A 17,888-nucleotide genomic window follows, 5' to 3' on the forward strand; every position below is an offset into this window, starting at 1 on the left:
ACTCAGATATGTGCTTTATAAGCCGGCAGCAGGATCACAGACGCATGGTTTCATTACTTTGCTGGAACGTCAGACTGCATTTTTTCCCCTCGCTGTAACTACAGTCCTCCTTCGCTCTCCTTCTCCAGCTGTCAGAACAGGCTGATGTTCTGTCGTCATGACTAGCAGGGGGTGCGCCCCTCCCCCCCCCCCCTCCAATCCCTCGTAGAAGACCCTATATGACATAACATGTAATGACCCCCTAATGAAGATGTTAATTATTCCATGCATGTATATTTATTTCTACAGCTCCTCAATACTCTGGCTGTGTTTCGTTTAGTTCCAGGAGCCGTCGACGACCGCACCTGCGGAACAACCGCCACTTTCAATAACCGATTCATTCATCATCCGTAAATCCATAAAATTCAAACGTGCTTTAGGGATGCAAAAAATGTAGCTCCAACGCAAGATCTGAGAAACCGCGATGTAAACTGTCTTGTCTCCGTGATTACTCCCCCCCAGCTAAATCATTTATGAAGTAAAAAACTAAACAAATAAATAAATCTAAACCTCAAACTAGATAACGATATAAAAAAGCCTTTTATATGCAAATGAGCTTTGAACCGCAATCTAGAAAATAAACACAGTGCAACTGTCAATTTTTGGGCAAAATCATCATGATTAAGGCAGGTGTGAACACGTCCAAAACAAACCCATTCAGATCAAAGTTTCGCTGCCGCAGACAGCTTGCTAGGTAGCGAGGTTAGCTACATTTACACAGAGGATACAGTAATTATTCCATCTCCAAATCTACCAATAAATAGGAGGCAGCATTGTTGTTAGCTGTTAGCATTGGTGGGCTCTGGTGATAGGAATTCATGGTAGAAAGAGGGGAGTGAGTGGAGAGGGGGGTTGTTCTCAAGAGCTTAATTCCACTGTGTAATCAGACTGACTTGGATTAGAAAACGCATAGTGAGGACAACCAACACGCATTCCAGAAGGTCAGGAAAAAAACCCTGATCCGCAAAGTCTTGAAACGGGGGGAAAACCACTCAGAGACTCCTTTAGCAATTACTGAATGTAAATCCGATCTTGACTCTGATACTATCCTCGACATCAGGCTTTCAGCTGAGAGCGAAAGCTCAGCCGGCCTTATTATCTCGCTAGGAGTCTCTCGTACCCCTCCTCCCCCCAACTTCCTTGAGAAAAGCATTTTTAACGCCACAAAGACCACGTATCAGATTACAAATAAATCAGGAGTCTGTTATGAGCGGAAAAATACACACAAGTGCAAAGTGCAAAGATGGCTACCATAACAGAACTAACACAAACACACTGCTTGTGAAAGCACTGTGTTGGTATATATGCTATCTATAATGTGCTTTCTTCAGATTCAAATGTAGTCTTGCAGAGGGAATTGATGAGACACACTGCTTAAAGCCAAGGTCTTCAAAGGCCCTGGTTACACAAGATGCAAGGAGTCCAACTCCCTTTGCTCTGGGGTGAAGGTGTGGGCTGGCTCTGCCAAGATGTGCAGCGCAATCAGACAGTCCAAGTGATATGGAAATAAAAGCTCAAAACTTACACTTTGTGTGAGGGAGTGGAAAAACTTTGATGTGTGTGTGTGTGCGTGTGTGGGAAGGGGGGAGGGTATTCGTTGGGATTTGTTGCTCTCTCCCTGAAAGCTCCTTTATCCGTGCAGGAAAGGGCAGATAGACCCAGTCTGATCCAGCGGCCACGCCACGCCGCCTCAATACTGTCATCTGAACCTGTGTAGTCTCTTTCCACCCACCCCTCTCTCCACCGAGCCATCTCTCCACCGAGCCCTCTCTCCACCCAGCCTCACGCCCCCTCTCTCCACCCAGCCTCACGGCCTCTCTCTCCACCGAGCCCTCTCTCCACCCAGCCTCACGCCCCCTCTCTCCACCCAGCCTCACGGCCTCTCTCTCTACCGAGCCCTCTCTCCACCCAGCCTCACGGCCTCTCTCTCCACCGAGCCCTCTCTCCACCCAGCCTCACGGCCTCTCTCTCTACCGAGCCCTCTCTCCACCCAGCCTCACGGTCTCTCTCTCTACCGAGCCCTCTCTCCACCCAGCCTCATGGCCTCTCTCTCCACCCAGCCTCACGGCCTCTCTCTCCACCGAGCCCTCTCTCCACCCAGCCTCACGGCCCCCCTCTCCACCCAGCCTCACGGCCCCTCTCTCCACCCAGCCTCACGGCCCCTCTCTCCACCCAGCCTCACGGCCCCTCTCTCCACCCAGCCTCACGGCCCCTCTCTCCACCCAGCCTCACAGCCCCTCTCTCCACCCAGCCTCACAGCCCTCTCTCCACCGAGCCCTCTCTCCACCCAGCCTCTCTCTCCACCCAGCCTCACGGCCCCTCTCTCCAGCCAGCTACATGTGCAGTTCCTCCACTCAGCAGAGCTGAGAGAACTGTGTGCTATAACAGCTGAACCAAAAACAAAGACATGGCTCTAAACAGTGTCCATTAGCAGGAATGTACTTGTCTGCTCGACCCCCCTCCCTGGGCTCTCTCTTTTTAAACAACTTTATGCCTACCTCTGTCCTAACCCTGCCCTCTCCTGTCCTGTGGTTGGTCAGAACCCCCCCCCCCACAGCCCTAAATACATTATTTACACTTCCCCTCCCTTTGTCTCAGAAGAATTAGGGCAGAAAGAAAATAACACCACAACCTCAACTCCCTCCGATGACACACTGCCTTCCCTCGCCCCCCTCCCTCACTGGGATAAAAATACAGAGCGGGGCTGGGCCGTGACAATGGCAGACTAGGAGGCCCCGGCCCTCCAGTAATCCCCTCTGACGAGATTCCCGAGGGCTGGGCTTAGCTGCGAGTCGACACAGAAGACCTCCAGCATGGTATGCAGAACAAGCCTGTCTGCCTGCTGATGTCAAGCCTGTCTGCCTGCTGATGTCAAGCCTGTCTGTCTGCCTGCCCACGTCAAGGCTGCTCCTCTGAGCTGCTCCGCCCATGAGACAGGAAGGCAGCTTAGAAAAGAGAGAAAACCGACCCTTACACACAGACGGCGTACTTAACCCTTTAATCACCCTCTCCACTCGTGTGTTTCACTTCCCCCATGCTTTTCATTCTCAACCTAGATTACACAGATAATGCTGATGACAGATGACAGGCTGTGAACTAAAGCTGGATTTCATCTCCTCTGTTTGGGTGTCGTGTTATCCTGCCTGGCACCCAGAATGCAAAGCTGTCTCTTTGAAAGGCTTGTCTACAGAACCAAAACATGACGACAAAAAAAACTACAAAAAGAAACCCGTGTCAGATTCTGCACAGGGCCTATTGAGGTGAGGCCTTATCTGGGACCCAGGGTGACATTGGGAGAACACAGCAGTCTCATGGGCGCCCACACCTAGCTAGCTGCTAGCACCTGGAGAGAATGTCAACAAAGACCTGAATAGACTTGCGGGGGAAAGAACATGGGGGGGGGGGGGGGGGGGGGGAGTTTGAATGCGATGCAGAAGGGGAACGGCAGATAAGTTAACCCAGACGACGGTACGCTCCTCCAGAGGAGCATCACGTGATTGGACCCTCGGCTGAATCTTCCTCCATCTTCCCTCCACCCGTCCCCGGGGCCTTGAGATGGAAAACTGGGTCATCTGAGTGGAAGTTAACACCCTCAGCACGTACACTGCAGCTTGCTTTTCAGGACGTGCCTTGGAATTTTTCCTCCCCCCCCCCCCCCCCCCCCCCCTTCCTTCCTTCGTCTGTGAATGACACAGAGCCTGAGACTAGACACAGAGCCTGAGACTAGCAGAGTAATTAATTCTCTGTGCTGCTGAGCGCTCCTCAGCTCCTGCAGGAGGATGTCATTATCATCCCTGTTGGCACAGCTTCTCCTGTTCCACTCAGCCTGTCCTCTCCATGACAGCGTACTCTGTCCTCCCAGACACCCCCCCCCCCCCCCCCCTAGACTCTAGCAACATGGCAGAGGGGGTGACTTTGAGCATAGGCAAGCTATTGGTTGCAGCAGAAAATGTCTGTTCTCCACCTTCAAATCTGCCTTTTATGCACTATAGTCGGAGTGTCTCTAAAGCTGAAGATTTGCAGTGAGACAGCTGAAGCCTGCTTTGCAGTGAGACGGATGAAGCCTGCTTTGCAGTGAGAGATGAAGCCTGCTTTACAGTGAGAGATGAAGCCTGCTTTGCAGTGAGAGATGAAGCCTGCTTTGCAGTGAGAGATGAAGCCTGCTTTGCAGTGAGAGATGAAGCCTGCTTTGCAGTGAGACAACTGAAGCCTGCTTTGCAGTGAGAGATGAAGCCTGCTTTGCAGTGAGATGAAGCCTGCTTTACAGTGAGAGATGAAGCCTGCTTTGCAGTGAGAGATGAAGCCTGCTTTGCAGTGAGAGATGAAGCCTGCTTTGCAGTGAGACAACTGAAGCCTGCTTTGCAGTGAGAGATGAAGCCTGCTTTGCAGTGAGAGATGAAGCCTGCTTTGCAGTGAGATGAAGCCTGCTTTGCAGTGAGACGGATGATTACTGTGGTCTATTGAACGTATGTGTCCACCTCACACTGGCCATGAAAGCACAGTTGTCTCTGTGTCTGCAAAGCTAAGTTGGATATCCTGTTTCAATTCAACGCTGGAGGCTTTACATTATCTTGATTTAACATTCAGATGGCGGTTGATGACTCAGAGGTAATTGTGTTCATGGAAAATTGGTTAACAGAATTCTCAGAAAACACGTTGACAAATGAGCTCTTGTGATTATGATATTTCTAATAGTACATTTGGCTCCTAATCAGAATCGACGTGTCTAGCATAGCATTCAAATCAAGAAAGCAACTGTGAGGTGCTGATGGGAATCAAGCTGGTGAGTTGTTTACTCCTGTATGCCTCTTGCTCTACAACTGGTATTTATGGCGCTACATCCATTAATTAGTTATTTTTACCACATGCAGAGAGAACAAGATGGCTTCTGGTGGATGAAGCTCATCTGTCATCAAAGCCCTCATGAGACAAGACAGGAACAGACTCCAACCATCCACATTCTTGGTATTCTCTCTGGAATGTAGATTCCTGTAGCTAATCCTTCTTACTGGGAACCAAAGTCCCTCCACTCCCTGTAGTCTGGAAGCTAAAGGGCACAGCGGTACGCATGCTGTCTGGACCCACAGCGCCCCCTACCGAGTATCTGAGGAACAACATCACAGGATGACAACCACACCAGTCAGTGACCCTGCACCACACACTGACACTAATTCAACCAATACTTATTGTGATCTAGCAAATAACTTTACAGGTGTTTACAGATTTGACATGAAATATCTTTTAGCTCCTTTTAAGCAACCTACTCTTCAGCTTCCTGTTTAGTTCCGGGGTTCCCAACCCTGGTCCTCAGGGACCCCTTGTCCTGCATGTTTGAGATGTGTCCCTCTTCCAACACACCTGATACAAATGAAATGGTCGTTATGAAGCTCAGCAGAAGCCTGGTAACAACCATGCATCTGAATCAGGTGTGTTGGAACAGGGAAACATCTAAAACATGCAGGACAAGGGGTCCCTGAGGACCAGGGTGGAAGATCATGGAGGCCCAGAGATCCTGTCTGTTACCAACGCCTGTGTTGCTCTCCTCCTCCTGTCCTCCGAGGACACATCAACCACGATCTGTTCTCTGGCACGTCTTCTCACAGTGCCACCAGTCTCTGCATGGGACGTGCTGCAGATGTCTTCACCCCGCTGGTGATCTCAGACGACTGAATAACCCACTCTGGACTGTATGAGAGAACCGAAAAGCAGCACAGCCTACTATTTAGGACTCATTGGACATTTCTGGGCCGCTGGTCAATCTTCGTCTTTCATTCCTACGGTAGAAAAACTTTTTCCAGCGCTAGTCTCCTGGCAACGCTAGTTTCCAGCCCGCTCCTGCCAAAAACATAAAGCAGCTGCAGTCTAGGATAAAAAATAATTAGACCTTCATTTGTCTTCCAAAGGGCCCCTTCAGCCCACACAGCAGCTTCCTCCTGAAGGCTGCGGCCATCAGCAAGCCCGTCTCCTCAGGTCACTGCCTGGCAGAGACCTGAGGAGACGGCAGAGACCTGAGGAGACGGTTAGAGTGAGTCAACATCTCAGCTTTCACAACCCCCAGCTGCACCCCTGCCTATGAAGAATCTAGCCAGAGCCCACTCAGAAGATCCATTTTGCCTGTCATGGACGACAATGTCAAGTGTAGTAAACAGTTTGGCTACTGACACTGCAGTGTGACCGTCTCTCTGAAGTAAAGCTGACACCAACAGGTGGTCCAATTGACTCCATCCACCATTATCATGGGCTGAAAACTGCACACAACAGATGTTATCGTTTCAGGTAAAGGTTTAGATGGGAAATGCAACATGTTTTCCCACCGACGGAAATAATGACATTAATGACCAACATCAGCTTTACCTGCAACAAAACCAAAAGGTTAACATTTTAGCAGCTTGTCAAAGTTCTCATGCATCACTACTGCCATCTACTGGCAATGAACACAGAAAAGAAACGACTTGATAAGAGAATTCTCATTTTATTCCATGGAATTAAGGAAAGAATTACTTTAGATATGTAGGATTGGAATACAAAAAAAATAACTCACTTTTCATTCCTTTGACATCTTATAAAATAAACATTCAGTTCACCCCTCCTACCACATTTTCATGAATGCAGATTTGACCGTCCTATCTAGAGCAATCCAAAATGACATTTAGTTTGCATATTGGTATAAATTAGGTATGCTGAGCATTATTTGTATATCATATAAGACAGATGAAACAATGAATAAATAATACATTTGTTCAGCATTGTGGGACACGTTCATCTATGATTGATATGATTTGACTTCAGACAGACACAGAAATATAAAGGATAGGAACCAGAATGTTCCCAGATTGGTCCGATGAGAGGGGTAACAAGGCTACAGTAACAGGAAACGTAACAGGCTCCAGAGAGCACAGCAGGTGACTCAGCGGTGCTAAGTACACTGCTGGGAGACGGGCCTGCATCTGTTGTCCGATAGCCACACAAACACACCCCAATGTAAGACACAAACACCTCATTCACTCGATGTCATCTTCCGCCAAACTCTGAGCACTCACGAGTCTCTGAAAAGTAGGAGGGAGAGGTATTAAAACCTCATCAGTCAAGAGAGAAGCAGAAAACCTATTAAGCCTCAGATTATTTGTACTACTAGTTACTGCTGCAACAACACCGAAAAACCATCCTTCAAAAAAAAGAAAAATCTACATCAACAAACCGACCATTATGAATGTGCAAGAGTTGAAATAACCAAAAGCCACAGAAAGGCCTTTCAGCTTTGGAATCTCTTAACTGATCTGGCATTCTTCCTTGTCCCAGAAGCTACAACCAGCATCCAGGGGGTTTACGAAGGATGCCGCACCAACCGCCCCACATCAGGGCATCACAGGTGTGGAGAGTGAGTCTCACCTGGCTGATGGTGGGCAGTTTGGTGAGCAGCATCTGGAAGACAGGTGGGGGCAGCGTCTGCTGCAGCACCTGGAGGAGCTGCTGGGGCTGTCCACACACGGCGATGGCATTGGTCAGGTGGTCTACTCCCTTCTCATAGTCACCTGTGGAGGGACAGCAGCACAGCAGGAAGTGAGTGAGTCCAGGGGTCAGGTGCAGATAGGACTGACAACCACACAGCTGGATGTCTTATTACGGCTGACGGTGAACTGAGTATGTTGATGTGAGACAATCCTGCGTTTGGTTTGTCAGCATACATGAATCAAGTGTGTCCTTAAACTGAAATAACCAAAAGGTACTGAGGTAAGCCTTTTGGTTTTGGAATGCTTAAGAATCGATCTTGCATTCTTCCTTGTCCCAGAAGCTAAGGTAAGCAACTGGGGGGTTTTGAAGAATGCATGGCCAAATGTTTTTATTATCAACACACCAATCCTAGTGACATGCCATGCTCTCAAGAGACATGGAGTACAGTGAGTTTAAGAGGTCGGCCTAGAATTTTGTAGAAGGGGTGGTTGGTTTGGACAAGATGATGACAACTACTTCATTGCTTACCTTGTGCAAGAAGTTCCTCTCCGAGCTGGATTTCCTCCAAGAAGAATTTCTGTACAGCCTCTGCATCTTTCAGATCAGGTAACTAAGAGTTCATAAAAATAAATGAAAAGGTTTACAAGCGCAACCCATGTACGTAGAAGTTGCTCATGTTTTAGAATGAAGCTTCTTTAGACGCATGCATCCCAAGGTCATTTGGGGGTCTTACCTTTGCCAGTCCAGATTGTTCTTGACAAACCTTATTCTTCCTCCCTTGAAAGAAAATTAGAATTTCGATGAGACGATGCAAGCTAGCTAGTTGACTACCTATACATACTCCGGTGTGAAATATGCTGACGATGCATAAACTTAGACTAAAATCAAGAAACTTCATTTCGCTTTGTAGGTGGTGGTTCAAGCCGGTCGGACGAAGTGGTTGAATATCAGATCAGCTAACTATGGGCCTTTTGTTCGCTTGAGATAGTAGTAGCTAGCTAATATGTTCTCTCCGAGCCAACATTGGAAAGGTGACATTTACGTTGTCACACAAACGCGCGTAGTGTGATAAAATTATCTGAACGTTTACTACTAACAGCAGTGCTATCACGAGCACACAAGACGACGGAATTATCACCACTTAGCCATGCTGTAGCGACCTAGCTAAAGGGAAGCTAGCTACTAGCTACCTGATACTACTTACATAATTTTGGCGAACTGTTTGGCTCAAGCGTTTAAAATCGAAGTAGATAATATAACATGTTCGACCACTTAATTGCCGTTGAATGATTTTGATTACATCTGTCTAACTAGCTTCTTCACTTAAGCTAGTCTTGCTAGCACTACCTGTTCATATTAGCAAAAACTAGTCACATGTATTGAGGCCCAACTTCAAATTACTTCACTTACGTTCCCGCAGTTTTTTCTTGAAGTTCGGATCACTCCGTCGTTTTCTGTCAAAATATATACAATATCCTATGAACAATGCTCCACACACTCCAGCTGCTACTGTGCTGGTTCTGCTGCCCATAATCTCAAGAGGACGTGAGCTAAACCTGCTGCTCACTAGCTAGTGTGCCTAGCGAAGAGAGGCTAGCTGGTCTGGTTAAAGAAGCGCATGGTAGCATGCTGACCTCGCGAGATGACAGCGTGAAAGCGGAACGGAAGTCATCTTCTTTACTGTTCCAAGGTCCCTTCTTGATACGTTGGAATTTGCTGACATCCGACCAGATTAAAACATATATATATATATACACACACACACATACAAACACACATACAATGGAAACCATTATATATCCAAAAAGTACTTACTGTGTCGTTTTTAATGACACATATAGTCTAGATCAGCCATTCCAAACTTTGTGGTGCCCCCCCAACAACACATCCATGCCCAGCCCTCACCCCACACTCTATGGGGTGTGGGGTGAGGGCTCTCTATGGGGTGTGGGGTCTCTATGGGGTCTCTATGGGGTGAGGGCTCTCTATGGGGTGTGGGGTGAGGGCTCTCTATGGGGTGTGGGGTGAGGGCTCTCTATGGGGTGAGGGCTCTATGGGGTGAGGGCTCTCTATGGGGTGAGGGCTCTCTATGGGGTGTGGGGTGAGGGCTCTCTATGGGGTGAGGGCTCTCTATGGGGTGAGGGCTCTCTATGGGGTGAGGGCTCTATGGGGTGAGGGCTCTCTATGGGGTGAGGGCTCTCTATGGGGTATGGGGTCTCTATGGGGTATGGGGTCTCTATGGGGTGAGGGCTCTCTATGGGGTGAGGGCTCTCTATGGGGTGAGGGGTGAGGGCTCTCTATGGGGTGAGGGCTCTCTATGGGGTGAGGGCTCTCTATGGGGTGTGGGGTGAGGGCTCTCTATGGGGTGAGGGCTCTCTATGGGGTGTGGGGTCTCTATGGGGTGAGGGCTCTCTATGGGGTGTGGGGTGAGGGCTCTCTATGGGGTGTGGGGTGAGGGCTCTCTATGGGGTGAGGGCTCTCTATGGGGTGTGGGGTCTCTATGGGGTGAGGGCTCTCTATGGGGTGTGGGGTGAGGGCTCTCTATGGGGTGAGGGCTCTCTATGGGGTGAGGGCTCTCTATGGGGTGTGGGGTGAGGGCTCTCTATGGGGTGAGGGCTCTCTATGGGGTGAGGGCTCTCTATGGGGTGTGGGGTCTCTATGGGGTGAGGGCTCTCTATGGGGTGAGGGCTCTCTATGGGGTGAGGGCTCTCTATGGGGTGAGGGCTCTCTATGGGGTGTGGGGTCTCTATGGGCTGTGGGGTCTCTATGGGGTGAGGGCTCTCTATGGGGTGTGGGGTGAGGGCTCTCTATGGGGTGTGGGGTGAGGGCTCTCTATGGGGTTAGGGCTCTCTATGGGGTGTGGGGTCTCTATGGGGTGAGGGCTCTCTATGGGGTGTGGGGTGAGGGCTCTCTATGGGGTGAGGGCTCTATGGGGTGAGGGCTCTCTATGGGGTGTGGGGTGAGGGCTCTCTATGGGGTGTGGGGTGAGGGCTCTCTATGGGGTGTGGGGTGAGGGCTCTCTATGGGGTGTGGGGTCTCTATGGGGTATGGGGTCTCTATGGGGTGAGGGCTCTCTATGGGGTGTGGGGTCTCTATGGGGTGAGGGCTCTCTATGGGGTGTGGGGTCTCTATGGGGTGTGGGGTGAGGGCTCTCTATGGGGTGTGGGGTCTCTATGGGGTGAGGGCTCTCTATGGGGTGTGGGGTCTCTATGGGGTGTGGGGTGAGGGCTCTCTATGGGGTGTGGGGTCTCTATGGGGTGAGGGCTCTCTAAGACGTGTTACATTATCCTCTTGCGGGAACATATGACACATTATTTATCTGTTAAGGACTAGCAAGCACACTGACAATCAGATAATTGAGTACATAATGTAGCAAAAAATTGTTAGCTAGCTTGCCTAGCTAATGTTACTGCTCAAATCCGTTAGCGAGCTAGCTACTTTTACTTTGTGAGCAACTTGGATAAAGCTTACCTTCGTAATTGTCGATGTAGCTCGAAATGTACAATTTGAACTCCCTTCTCCCTCTTGCTAGAAGGGCACCAACATAGAATCCTATGTACATCGTTGATTGTCATTTTGGGAAGACAACCCAAACTTCTTTAAAAAACTGCATTTTGTGTGAGAACTTGCATACTGCTAGGTATCGGAAGTTGATGACCTGGGCTGCGGTGCGCGGTGCATTGTGGGTAGCGACGCGATTATTGGGGGGGGGGGGGGGGGGGGACCATAGGGGCAACATGCCAAACCTAACTATTGGCATTTCGGTCATGATGAATTAAAGGCAAAATATAATTTAAAAATGAGTAAGAATTTTAATAATAATTCAACAAAAGTATATATAAATAATTCGAGTTTTTTTTCTTTCTTCATATTTTTGTTTCATTGGTTTGGAGGCCCACGTGCATTACTCTAACGGACCACTAGTCCGGTTGGGAATCGCTGGTCTCGATATTTAAGAAATGTGTGGAAGGAATGTCCCGCTTTATATAAAAGTAAGTTAGGCTTCCAAAGACAATGAACTTCACAAACTATGGCATTTATTTCAAACAGAGGCTTCCTTTTGCTTACATTTTTACAATAAATTACACATTGAGCATCCTCTGATGTGCCTAATAAATACTATAGAGCTTTCTCACTTGCTTCACTCTCTCTGATCCAGCTATTTTTCCATAAAGGTCCATAAAACTTTACAGTTCATGTACAGGTTGGAAAATACTTTAACCGCCTTTAAAAACCAGTAAATGCTTCTGATACAAGCACGAGCTAACAGAAAAACAGAATGAAACAAATGAACAAACATGAAAATACAAAGCAGTAAACCGGTCTTAAAAAAAGAAACCTTTAAAACAGTAAAACGATTTTGACAAATGAAAGCAAATGAAAGTGTCCCCACAACAGAACCAGGACGAGAGCAGGGGGAGATGGCCATGCTGTTAGCCTCAGTATGTACACTACAACTACAGTTAAAACGGTAAAATTGTCTGTACAGAAAAGTACATGTTATTAACAGTGCAAGATATTAAATAGCTTGACTCAAAACACTTCTCAATATACAAATTTATAACAAAGGCATACAATTACATACAAGTGCCAAACAAAACATACCTTCAGGTTATCATACAGTGGGGAGTCTATACAAAGGAAACAATGGAGATGTCTTCAGAATTGTATACACATACATCACTGTTAAAAATGCAGGTTTACAATATTATTACCATCTGGTTGCCATACATGTACACAGAATGGAACCCAACAAAAATATTTTTGTAGGGATGGATTTGGGATGGTGAATATGATAAAAATGTCTGACTATCGAGAAGCAGAAAATCATTAATTATAGGTTAAACTACATAAAGGGGTGGCCCAAGTCCTACACAGCTCTACTTTATATAAAACATTTACTTATTGTGAACCTGGGATTGTGTCTGTTAATGTATCTCTTTCTGTGTCATACACAGAATTATCATACTTGAGCTGGCTGCAAAAAATGCCTTGTTAGTTCATATTCATATAGAGCATATCAATTCCATAAGTTGACTGTGTGCTTCATTCAATCTATGAGTAAATGATGAAGGAAAGACAACCAAAGTTTAAAAAGCTTAAGTTACTACCATCTCTAGGCTATAAAGGGTGATACACCTGCCATCTCCATCATTGCACGTTTTGAAACTGCCATATTAACCGTCTCTCACAGGAAGTAAGTATATTCAGTAGTAGAATACATAGAATCTGGCCCATCAGCTCTCTCTGCAATCCAGGCTATACAATCAGAGTCTATCATCAATACCACACATATGCAGATGAAAACCCTCAAAGCCTTTTCTCATTCACATAATGCTTGTAGGTCTTGTGTAAGACCTCAGAGTTTGTCATGAGAGCAGGAGCAGCGCAGACTGGAGGGGAGCTGTCCAAGGCACTACAGGAACTAGCAGTGTTCATGTGCTCTACAGCCAGCACTGGATCTCCAGCACTGGATCTCCAGCACTGGATCTCCAGCACTGAATCTCCAGCACTGAATCTCCAGCACTGAATCTCCAGCACTGAATCTCCAGCACTGGATCTCCTCACAAACACTTGTTTGGAGCCCTAGCCATCTTTAGCCCACAGCTCAATCTGTAGAGGCCAGCCCACAGCTCAATCTGTAGAGGTCAGCCCACAGCTCAATCTGTAGAGGTCAGCCCACAGCTCAATCTGTAGAGGTCAGCCCACAGCTCAATCTGTAGAGGCCAGCCCACAGCTCAATCTGTAGAGGTCAGCCCACAGCTCAATCTGTAGAGGCCAGCCCACAGCTCAATCTGTAGAGGTCAGCCCACAGCTCAATCTGTAGAGGCCAGCCCACAGCTCAATCTGTAGAGGTCAGCCCACAGCTCAATCTGTAGAGGCCTCTGTAACTGAGGTCGGGGGGGGGGGGGGGGGGGGGGGGGGGGAGGGGGGGGGGGGGGCAATATAGACAACTGTTAGAAGTTTAGCCACTGTTCCAGTAGGGGGCCGGTGAAATGCAGGTGGACAATGATAAGAGCAACAGGTGGCAAGGTTACACTATGAGGATGCACTTGCTGCCAATGTGGCATTGACCTTCTAGGATCCTCTTGACAAGGACAAGAGGAGGGACAGCAGAGCAGAGAGAATCCATCACTGCACATGGTCCCTCACCAGGACAGAACAACCCCATACCACAGAAGAAGAATTATTGCTTGCGGAAAACAATTCTTACAAATGTTCATTAATTCAGGTGAAAGGAAAGAAACAATTTGTTGTAATTTTTGTTGTATTCTTCCCCTACACAATCTTCATAAAAGTGCACTTAAGTGCAATTAGCTTGCCGAGGAAACAGTTGTCAATAGAAAATAGTGCTTGTTTTCGTATTTTGTCTCTGGTCTGTTAGTTGTGCCCCAGCTGTTCCAGTATGTGTTTGGAGTTTAGGGTCTTGGTGGGCGGGGCAGAGGGCTGGGGACAGAGGGCTGGGGGGGCACGGCGCTGGGGTGGAGGCAGGGCGCTGGGGTGGAGGCAGGGCGCTGGGGTGGAGGCAGGGCGCTGGGGTGGAGGCAGGGCGCTGGGGTGGAGGCAGGGCGCTGGGGTGGAGGCAGGGCGCTGGGGTGGAGGCAGGGCGCTGGGGTGGAGGCAGGGCGCTGGGGTGGAGGCAGGGCGCTGGGGTGGAGGCAGGGCGCTGGTTAAGTGCTCAGTGCTGTGGCTCCCTGCTGGGACGTCTTGTCACCTGCACTCCACCGACACGCCAGAGTTCTGTGAGGACGAGGAGGACACGGGGGGCTCAGCCAGGGTCAACATGACGGCTGCTGTGAGCGAGCTGGAGGACGGGGAGGAGGAGGACGAGGACGAGGACGAGGCTGCAACTGTACCTGCAGGGAGGAAGCAGGAGGGTTAGTCACAGCTGACACTGTGAGTGGGACAGGACGCAGACACACAGGAAGATCACAGCAAGTAAGACAGATCACAAGACAGGAAGTGGGACTGACTTTCTCTCTCCTTCTTCTTCATGCGTTTCCGCCGGCGGTCGATGGAGGCCACCTCAGACTTCAGGGACAGGTAGTGGTTCCTGATGTCCTGCAGCTTCTCCTGTAGGAAGGAGATCCTCTCCAGGCTGCTCATCTTCTCCAGGTCCGCTGGAGACGCAAGAAACATCACAACATCAACTCACTCTTCCAGGGGGAGGAAATGAAACACAAGCAGGTGTAAAAAGTTACTGATGGTTCCCTGTGTTTGTTCCTTACACATCTGAAAGCTCCACTTGTAGAGCCGCGGCGTGCGCCCCTGGTGCTCTCGGTGGTGGGAGTGGTCGTCTCCGTGCTTGTGGTACTTATGGCTGGATGGGGGAGTTCTCCCTGGGCACTTGGGAGAAATGGCAGCCTTCATGTCGGTGGTGCTGGTCTTTGAGGCGGGTGATTTGGCGGTCCCCTCCCCCACGGTCCCCTCGCCCACAGACTGGTCCTCGCTGTCGCTGCTGTGATGGGCTGGACGGCAGAGAGAGAGGGGATGGGTACAGTAATGTGACTTTTGACTATTATGACTTTTGAACAGTGCTGTATAACAATCTTGAATGAGGGGGACGGGACGACAACAGTAAAGCTGATCCCCACCCTGAGCCCTCTCTCCTCCCCACCCTGAGCCCTCTCTCCTCCTCTCCTCCCCACCCTGAGCCCTCTCTCCTCCCCACCCTGAGCCCTCTCTCCTCCTCTCCTCCCCACCCTGAGCCCTCTCTCCTCCCCACCCTGAGCCCTCTCTCCTCCCCACCCTGAGCCCTCTCTCCTCCCCACCCTGAGCCCTCTCTCCTCCCCACCCTGAGCCCTCTCTCCTCCTCTCCTCCCCACCCTGAGCCCTCTCTCCTCCCCACCCTGAGCCCTCTCTCCTCCCCACCCTGAGCCCTCTCTCCTCCCCACCCTGAGCCCTCTCTCCTCCTCACCTCCCCACCCTGAACCCTCTCTCCTCCCCACCCTGAGCCCCCTCTCCTCCTCACCAGTTTTGCGGTTCTTTTTGGGAGGAACTCCAAGGCTCTTGCGGTTTGGCTTGTGTTTCTTCGCGGCGCCGCTAGCCTGCAGTTCTTTGTGCCGCTTCTGACTAGCAGACACTACGGAGGGAACAGGACAGACTGAGACACACAGGCTTCACTACCTCAGCGGCGGCGTTCCAGATGCCTCCGAGAAACGTCAAGATTCTACCAGTGAAAACGACGCAGCACGTGTTTATGACGTTGCAGATGCAAGCGGCTGTTGTCTTACCTTTGGCTTTCTGTTCGCTGTCCTGCTGGCTGCTGCCGCTCAGCTCCAGGCTGCAGGTGCTGCTGCTGTTGCAGGAGAGGCTGCCGTCGAAGGCCTTGGAGGGGGACGCGGTCCCGTCCGCGTGGGGGGGGTCCTGGCTCTCCCCTCCCAGACTCTCCACCTCCACCGTGCTGCTGTCAGTCTCACTACGGCCCCCCGCCACCTCCTCCTGCAGGGGGGCTGGGGGCAGGGGGGCTGGGGGGGGGCTCGGGGCCGGGGCGGGGACAGGTGCGGTGGATGGAGGAGGGGAGGGGGGCCGGCCGGGGCCTTCCATGGAGGGGGACTCCGGGGTGGTGGGGGGGGTGTTCAGGACAGAGTTGCTCCCGCTGCTTGGGAACTCCTGCAGCTTGTCGTTCTGCTCCTCCAGGGCCTCGTCCCCCAGGGCCCCCGGGCCCCCCTCCCGCTCCCCCCTGGCCTCCTCCAGCCCTGAGGCCGAGACGGCTGGGGGGGGGGAGTTTGCCGCCTCCGTGTCCGAGTCAGAGAACAGCTCCTTCAGGGTCTTCTTGGGCCACTGCGCCTGGATGCTGGACCACACGTCCTTCTGGCCTTTACTGCGTCCGGCTGGCCTCTCCTCCACGCCGCCGGCCGCCATCTTGGCCCTCTTCTCAGGGATGTCCCAGAACCCGGAGGGTCGGCCCCCTCTGGGCTTCTCCTTGATGCCGTTGTACTTCTTGGAGGGCGAGCCTCTGGGTTTGGGCCGGCTTCTCTCCCCGTCTCCGGTGGGGGCCTCGGGGGTCTGGAGCCCCTCGTCCTCAGAGCTGCAGCTGGAAGAGGGGGCTCGCTCCTCCCCTGGGCAGGGCCCCCGCTCCCCCCTGTCCTCCGCCCTCCTCGGGCCCCCCGCGAGGTGCCAGTCTGCGCTCCTGGTGCTCCTGGTCTTGGCTTTAGACGGGCCCTTGGTGCTCCGCTCCGCTGCCCCTTCACTCCTCCTCTTCCTGGGGCTGACCTCCACCTCGAACTCTGATTGGCCCCGCCGTTTGCCCGTCTCTGGACTCTCCGAGCTGATTGGTTCTTGGATCTTCCCGGTGACGGTAGGAGGCGGTTTGGAGCCCTCCAGGGGCGGGCCCCCGTCCCAGCGCTCTGCCCCATGGGGGGGGTCAGGGGGCCCCCCCCTCCGGAGACCCCTGCGCCCCCCCGGACGGTCCTCGTCGTCACGGTCACCCTCCTCATCCTCACGGTCATCTTCATCTGTAGAGCTCTCTGAGGCTGGGACAGACAACAGCACACGTCATCACCATGACAACAGCAAACGTCATCACTCAGCACCATGACAACATCAGACAGCAGAGGAGCTCTAATCCTAATCTGGCATGTCCATGCCACCTGGCAGGCCACTGAGGACAGAAGTCATTTCAACAGACTTGACGGGAGACTGTACAGTCCCTTTGTCCTCACCCTCCTCCATCTTGGAGAACCCTTCCTGGGCGGAGCCGGGCTTGGGGGGGCGGGGGGCGCGGTTGTTGGGGGAGGAGCCCAGATCCTCTCTCTCGCTCAGCCTCTCCTGCCTGTCCCTCTCTCTCTCCGCTTTGTTCTGGAGGACAGAAGACAAACAGCAACGTCACAAACAATCTCTCGTCATGTGTGAAAAGAAATGCCTTTCACCTCTGAGTGATGGATATACTATCATGCTGAACACACAGAGAGGAAGTGACAACACTTTACTTCCAAGCCAATGAGAAGACTTAAAAGTACCTTTATTTTCTTGCGATGTTTGACTTTTGGAACATTCTTATTGGCAGGGCGCACAATCTTGTCCGCTTTGACCCATTCGTCATATCTAAAAGGTTCAAAACGAAACCAGAAAAGACACGTTACTTTGAGGATCTCACAAGAACTACTATAAGCACATTCTCTCACACATCTCACCCAGCACACTAAACACAGCTAGCTCTACCCTCTGAACCACAACCCATCCTAACTGTACAAGCACTGACAGCACTGACAGCACAGTCAAAAATGCTACATTTTTTGTATGAAAGGACAAATGAATGAGGGGAAAAAAAACATCTGGAAAAAAAGTTTACAAAATAAAAATAAAAAAAACAACCACCACAAAAATGTATTCTAGAAAAGTCCCAAGAAGTTGCAACAGTTGGGTGTTAGAGGCATGAGGTCACACCACAACAC

General features: G+C 50.6%; 2 protein-coding genes, 1 long non-coding RNA gene and 2 other non-coding genes across 7 annotated transcripts in view; all 5 read right to left on the minus strand.

The window, feature by feature from the left end:
- Positions 1-6,495: 6,495 nt before the first annotated feature.
- tomm20a (translocase of outer mitochondrial membrane 20) lies at positions 6,496-9,125 on the minus strand. Its single transcript, XM_062464389.1, has 5 exons — positions 8,902-9,125; positions 8,225-8,268; positions 8,020-8,101; positions 7,429-7,571; positions 6,496-7,085 (listed from the first exon to the last, which is right to left on the minus strand). Exons 1-5 carry the CDS (start codon positions 9,020-9,022, stop codon positions 7,041-7,043), a joined length of 435 nt encoding a protein of 144 aa, XP_062320373.1. The 5' UTR covers positions 9,023-9,125; the 3' UTR covers positions 6,496-7,040.
- On the minus strand, positions 7,250-7,378 carry LOC134022929 (small nucleolar RNA SNORA14). The gene has a single exon (XR_009930715.1). It is a non-coding gene; the product is annotated as a small nucleolar RNA SNORA14 (small nucleolar RNA).
- LOC134022928 (small nucleolar RNA SNORA14) lies at positions 7,729-7,867 on the minus strand. The gene has a single exon (XR_009930714.1). It is a non-coding gene; the product is annotated as a small nucleolar RNA SNORA14 (small nucleolar RNA).
- Positions 9,126-11,508: 2,383 nt separating the features above from the next.
- On the minus strand, positions 11,509-13,392 carry LOC134022688 (uncharacterized). Its single transcript, XR_009930670.1, has 2 exons — positions 13,060-13,392; positions 11,509-12,961 (listed from the first exon to the last, which is right to left on the minus strand). It is a non-coding gene; the product is annotated as an uncharacterized LOC134022688 (long non-coding RNA).
- A 4-nt stretch (positions 13,393-13,396) lies between these two features.
- arid4b (AT-rich interaction domain 4B) overlaps positions 13,397-17,888 on the minus strand; it is a 32,164-nt gene continuing 27,672 nt past the window's right edge. For 2 of the 3 annotated variants that reach the window (XM_062464414.1, XM_062464412.1), the window contains 7 exons: positions 17,454-17,538; positions 17,157-17,292; positions 15,726-16,967; positions 15,464-15,574; positions 14,721-14,960; positions 14,466-14,612; positions 13,397-14,348 (listed from right to left, as the gene is read on the minus strand). In XM_062464414.1, the coding sequence (XP_062320398.1) occupies positions 14,203-14,348; positions 14,466-14,612; positions 14,721-14,960; positions 15,464-15,574; positions 15,726-16,967; positions 17,157-17,292; positions 17,454-17,538 (2,107 nt within the window). In that variant the 3' untranslated portion in view covers positions 13,397-14,202. The remainder of the gene's footprint in view (positions 14,349-14,465; positions 14,613-14,720; positions 14,961-15,463; positions 15,575-15,725; positions 16,968-17,156; positions 17,293-17,453; positions 17,539-17,888) is intronic. The other variant, XM_062464413.1, reaches the window with a different exon arrangement.

Source organism: Osmerus eperlanus, chromosome 6, assembly GCF_963692335.1.
Source record: "Osmerus eperlanus chromosome 6, fOsmEpe2.1, whole genome shotgun sequence".
NCBI classification, from domain to species: domain Eukaryota; kingdom Metazoa; phylum Chordata; class Actinopteri; order Osmeriformes; family Osmeridae; genus Osmerus; species Osmerus eperlanus.

Coding starts and splice junctions, on each gene's coding strand:
- tomm20a (XM_062464389.1), bottom strand. CDS start 9,022: ATGGGCAGCAGAACCAGCACAGTAGCAGCTGGAGTGTGTGGAGCATTG. Junction 7,572..8,019: donor AGAGGAACTTCTTGCACAAG/GTAAGCAATGAA, acceptor GTCCCTCCACAG/GTGACTATGAGAAGGGAGTA. Junction 7,086..7,428: donor AACTGCCCACCATCAGCCAG/GTGAGACTCACT, acceptor CCTACTTTTCAG/AGACTCGTGAGTGCTCAGAG.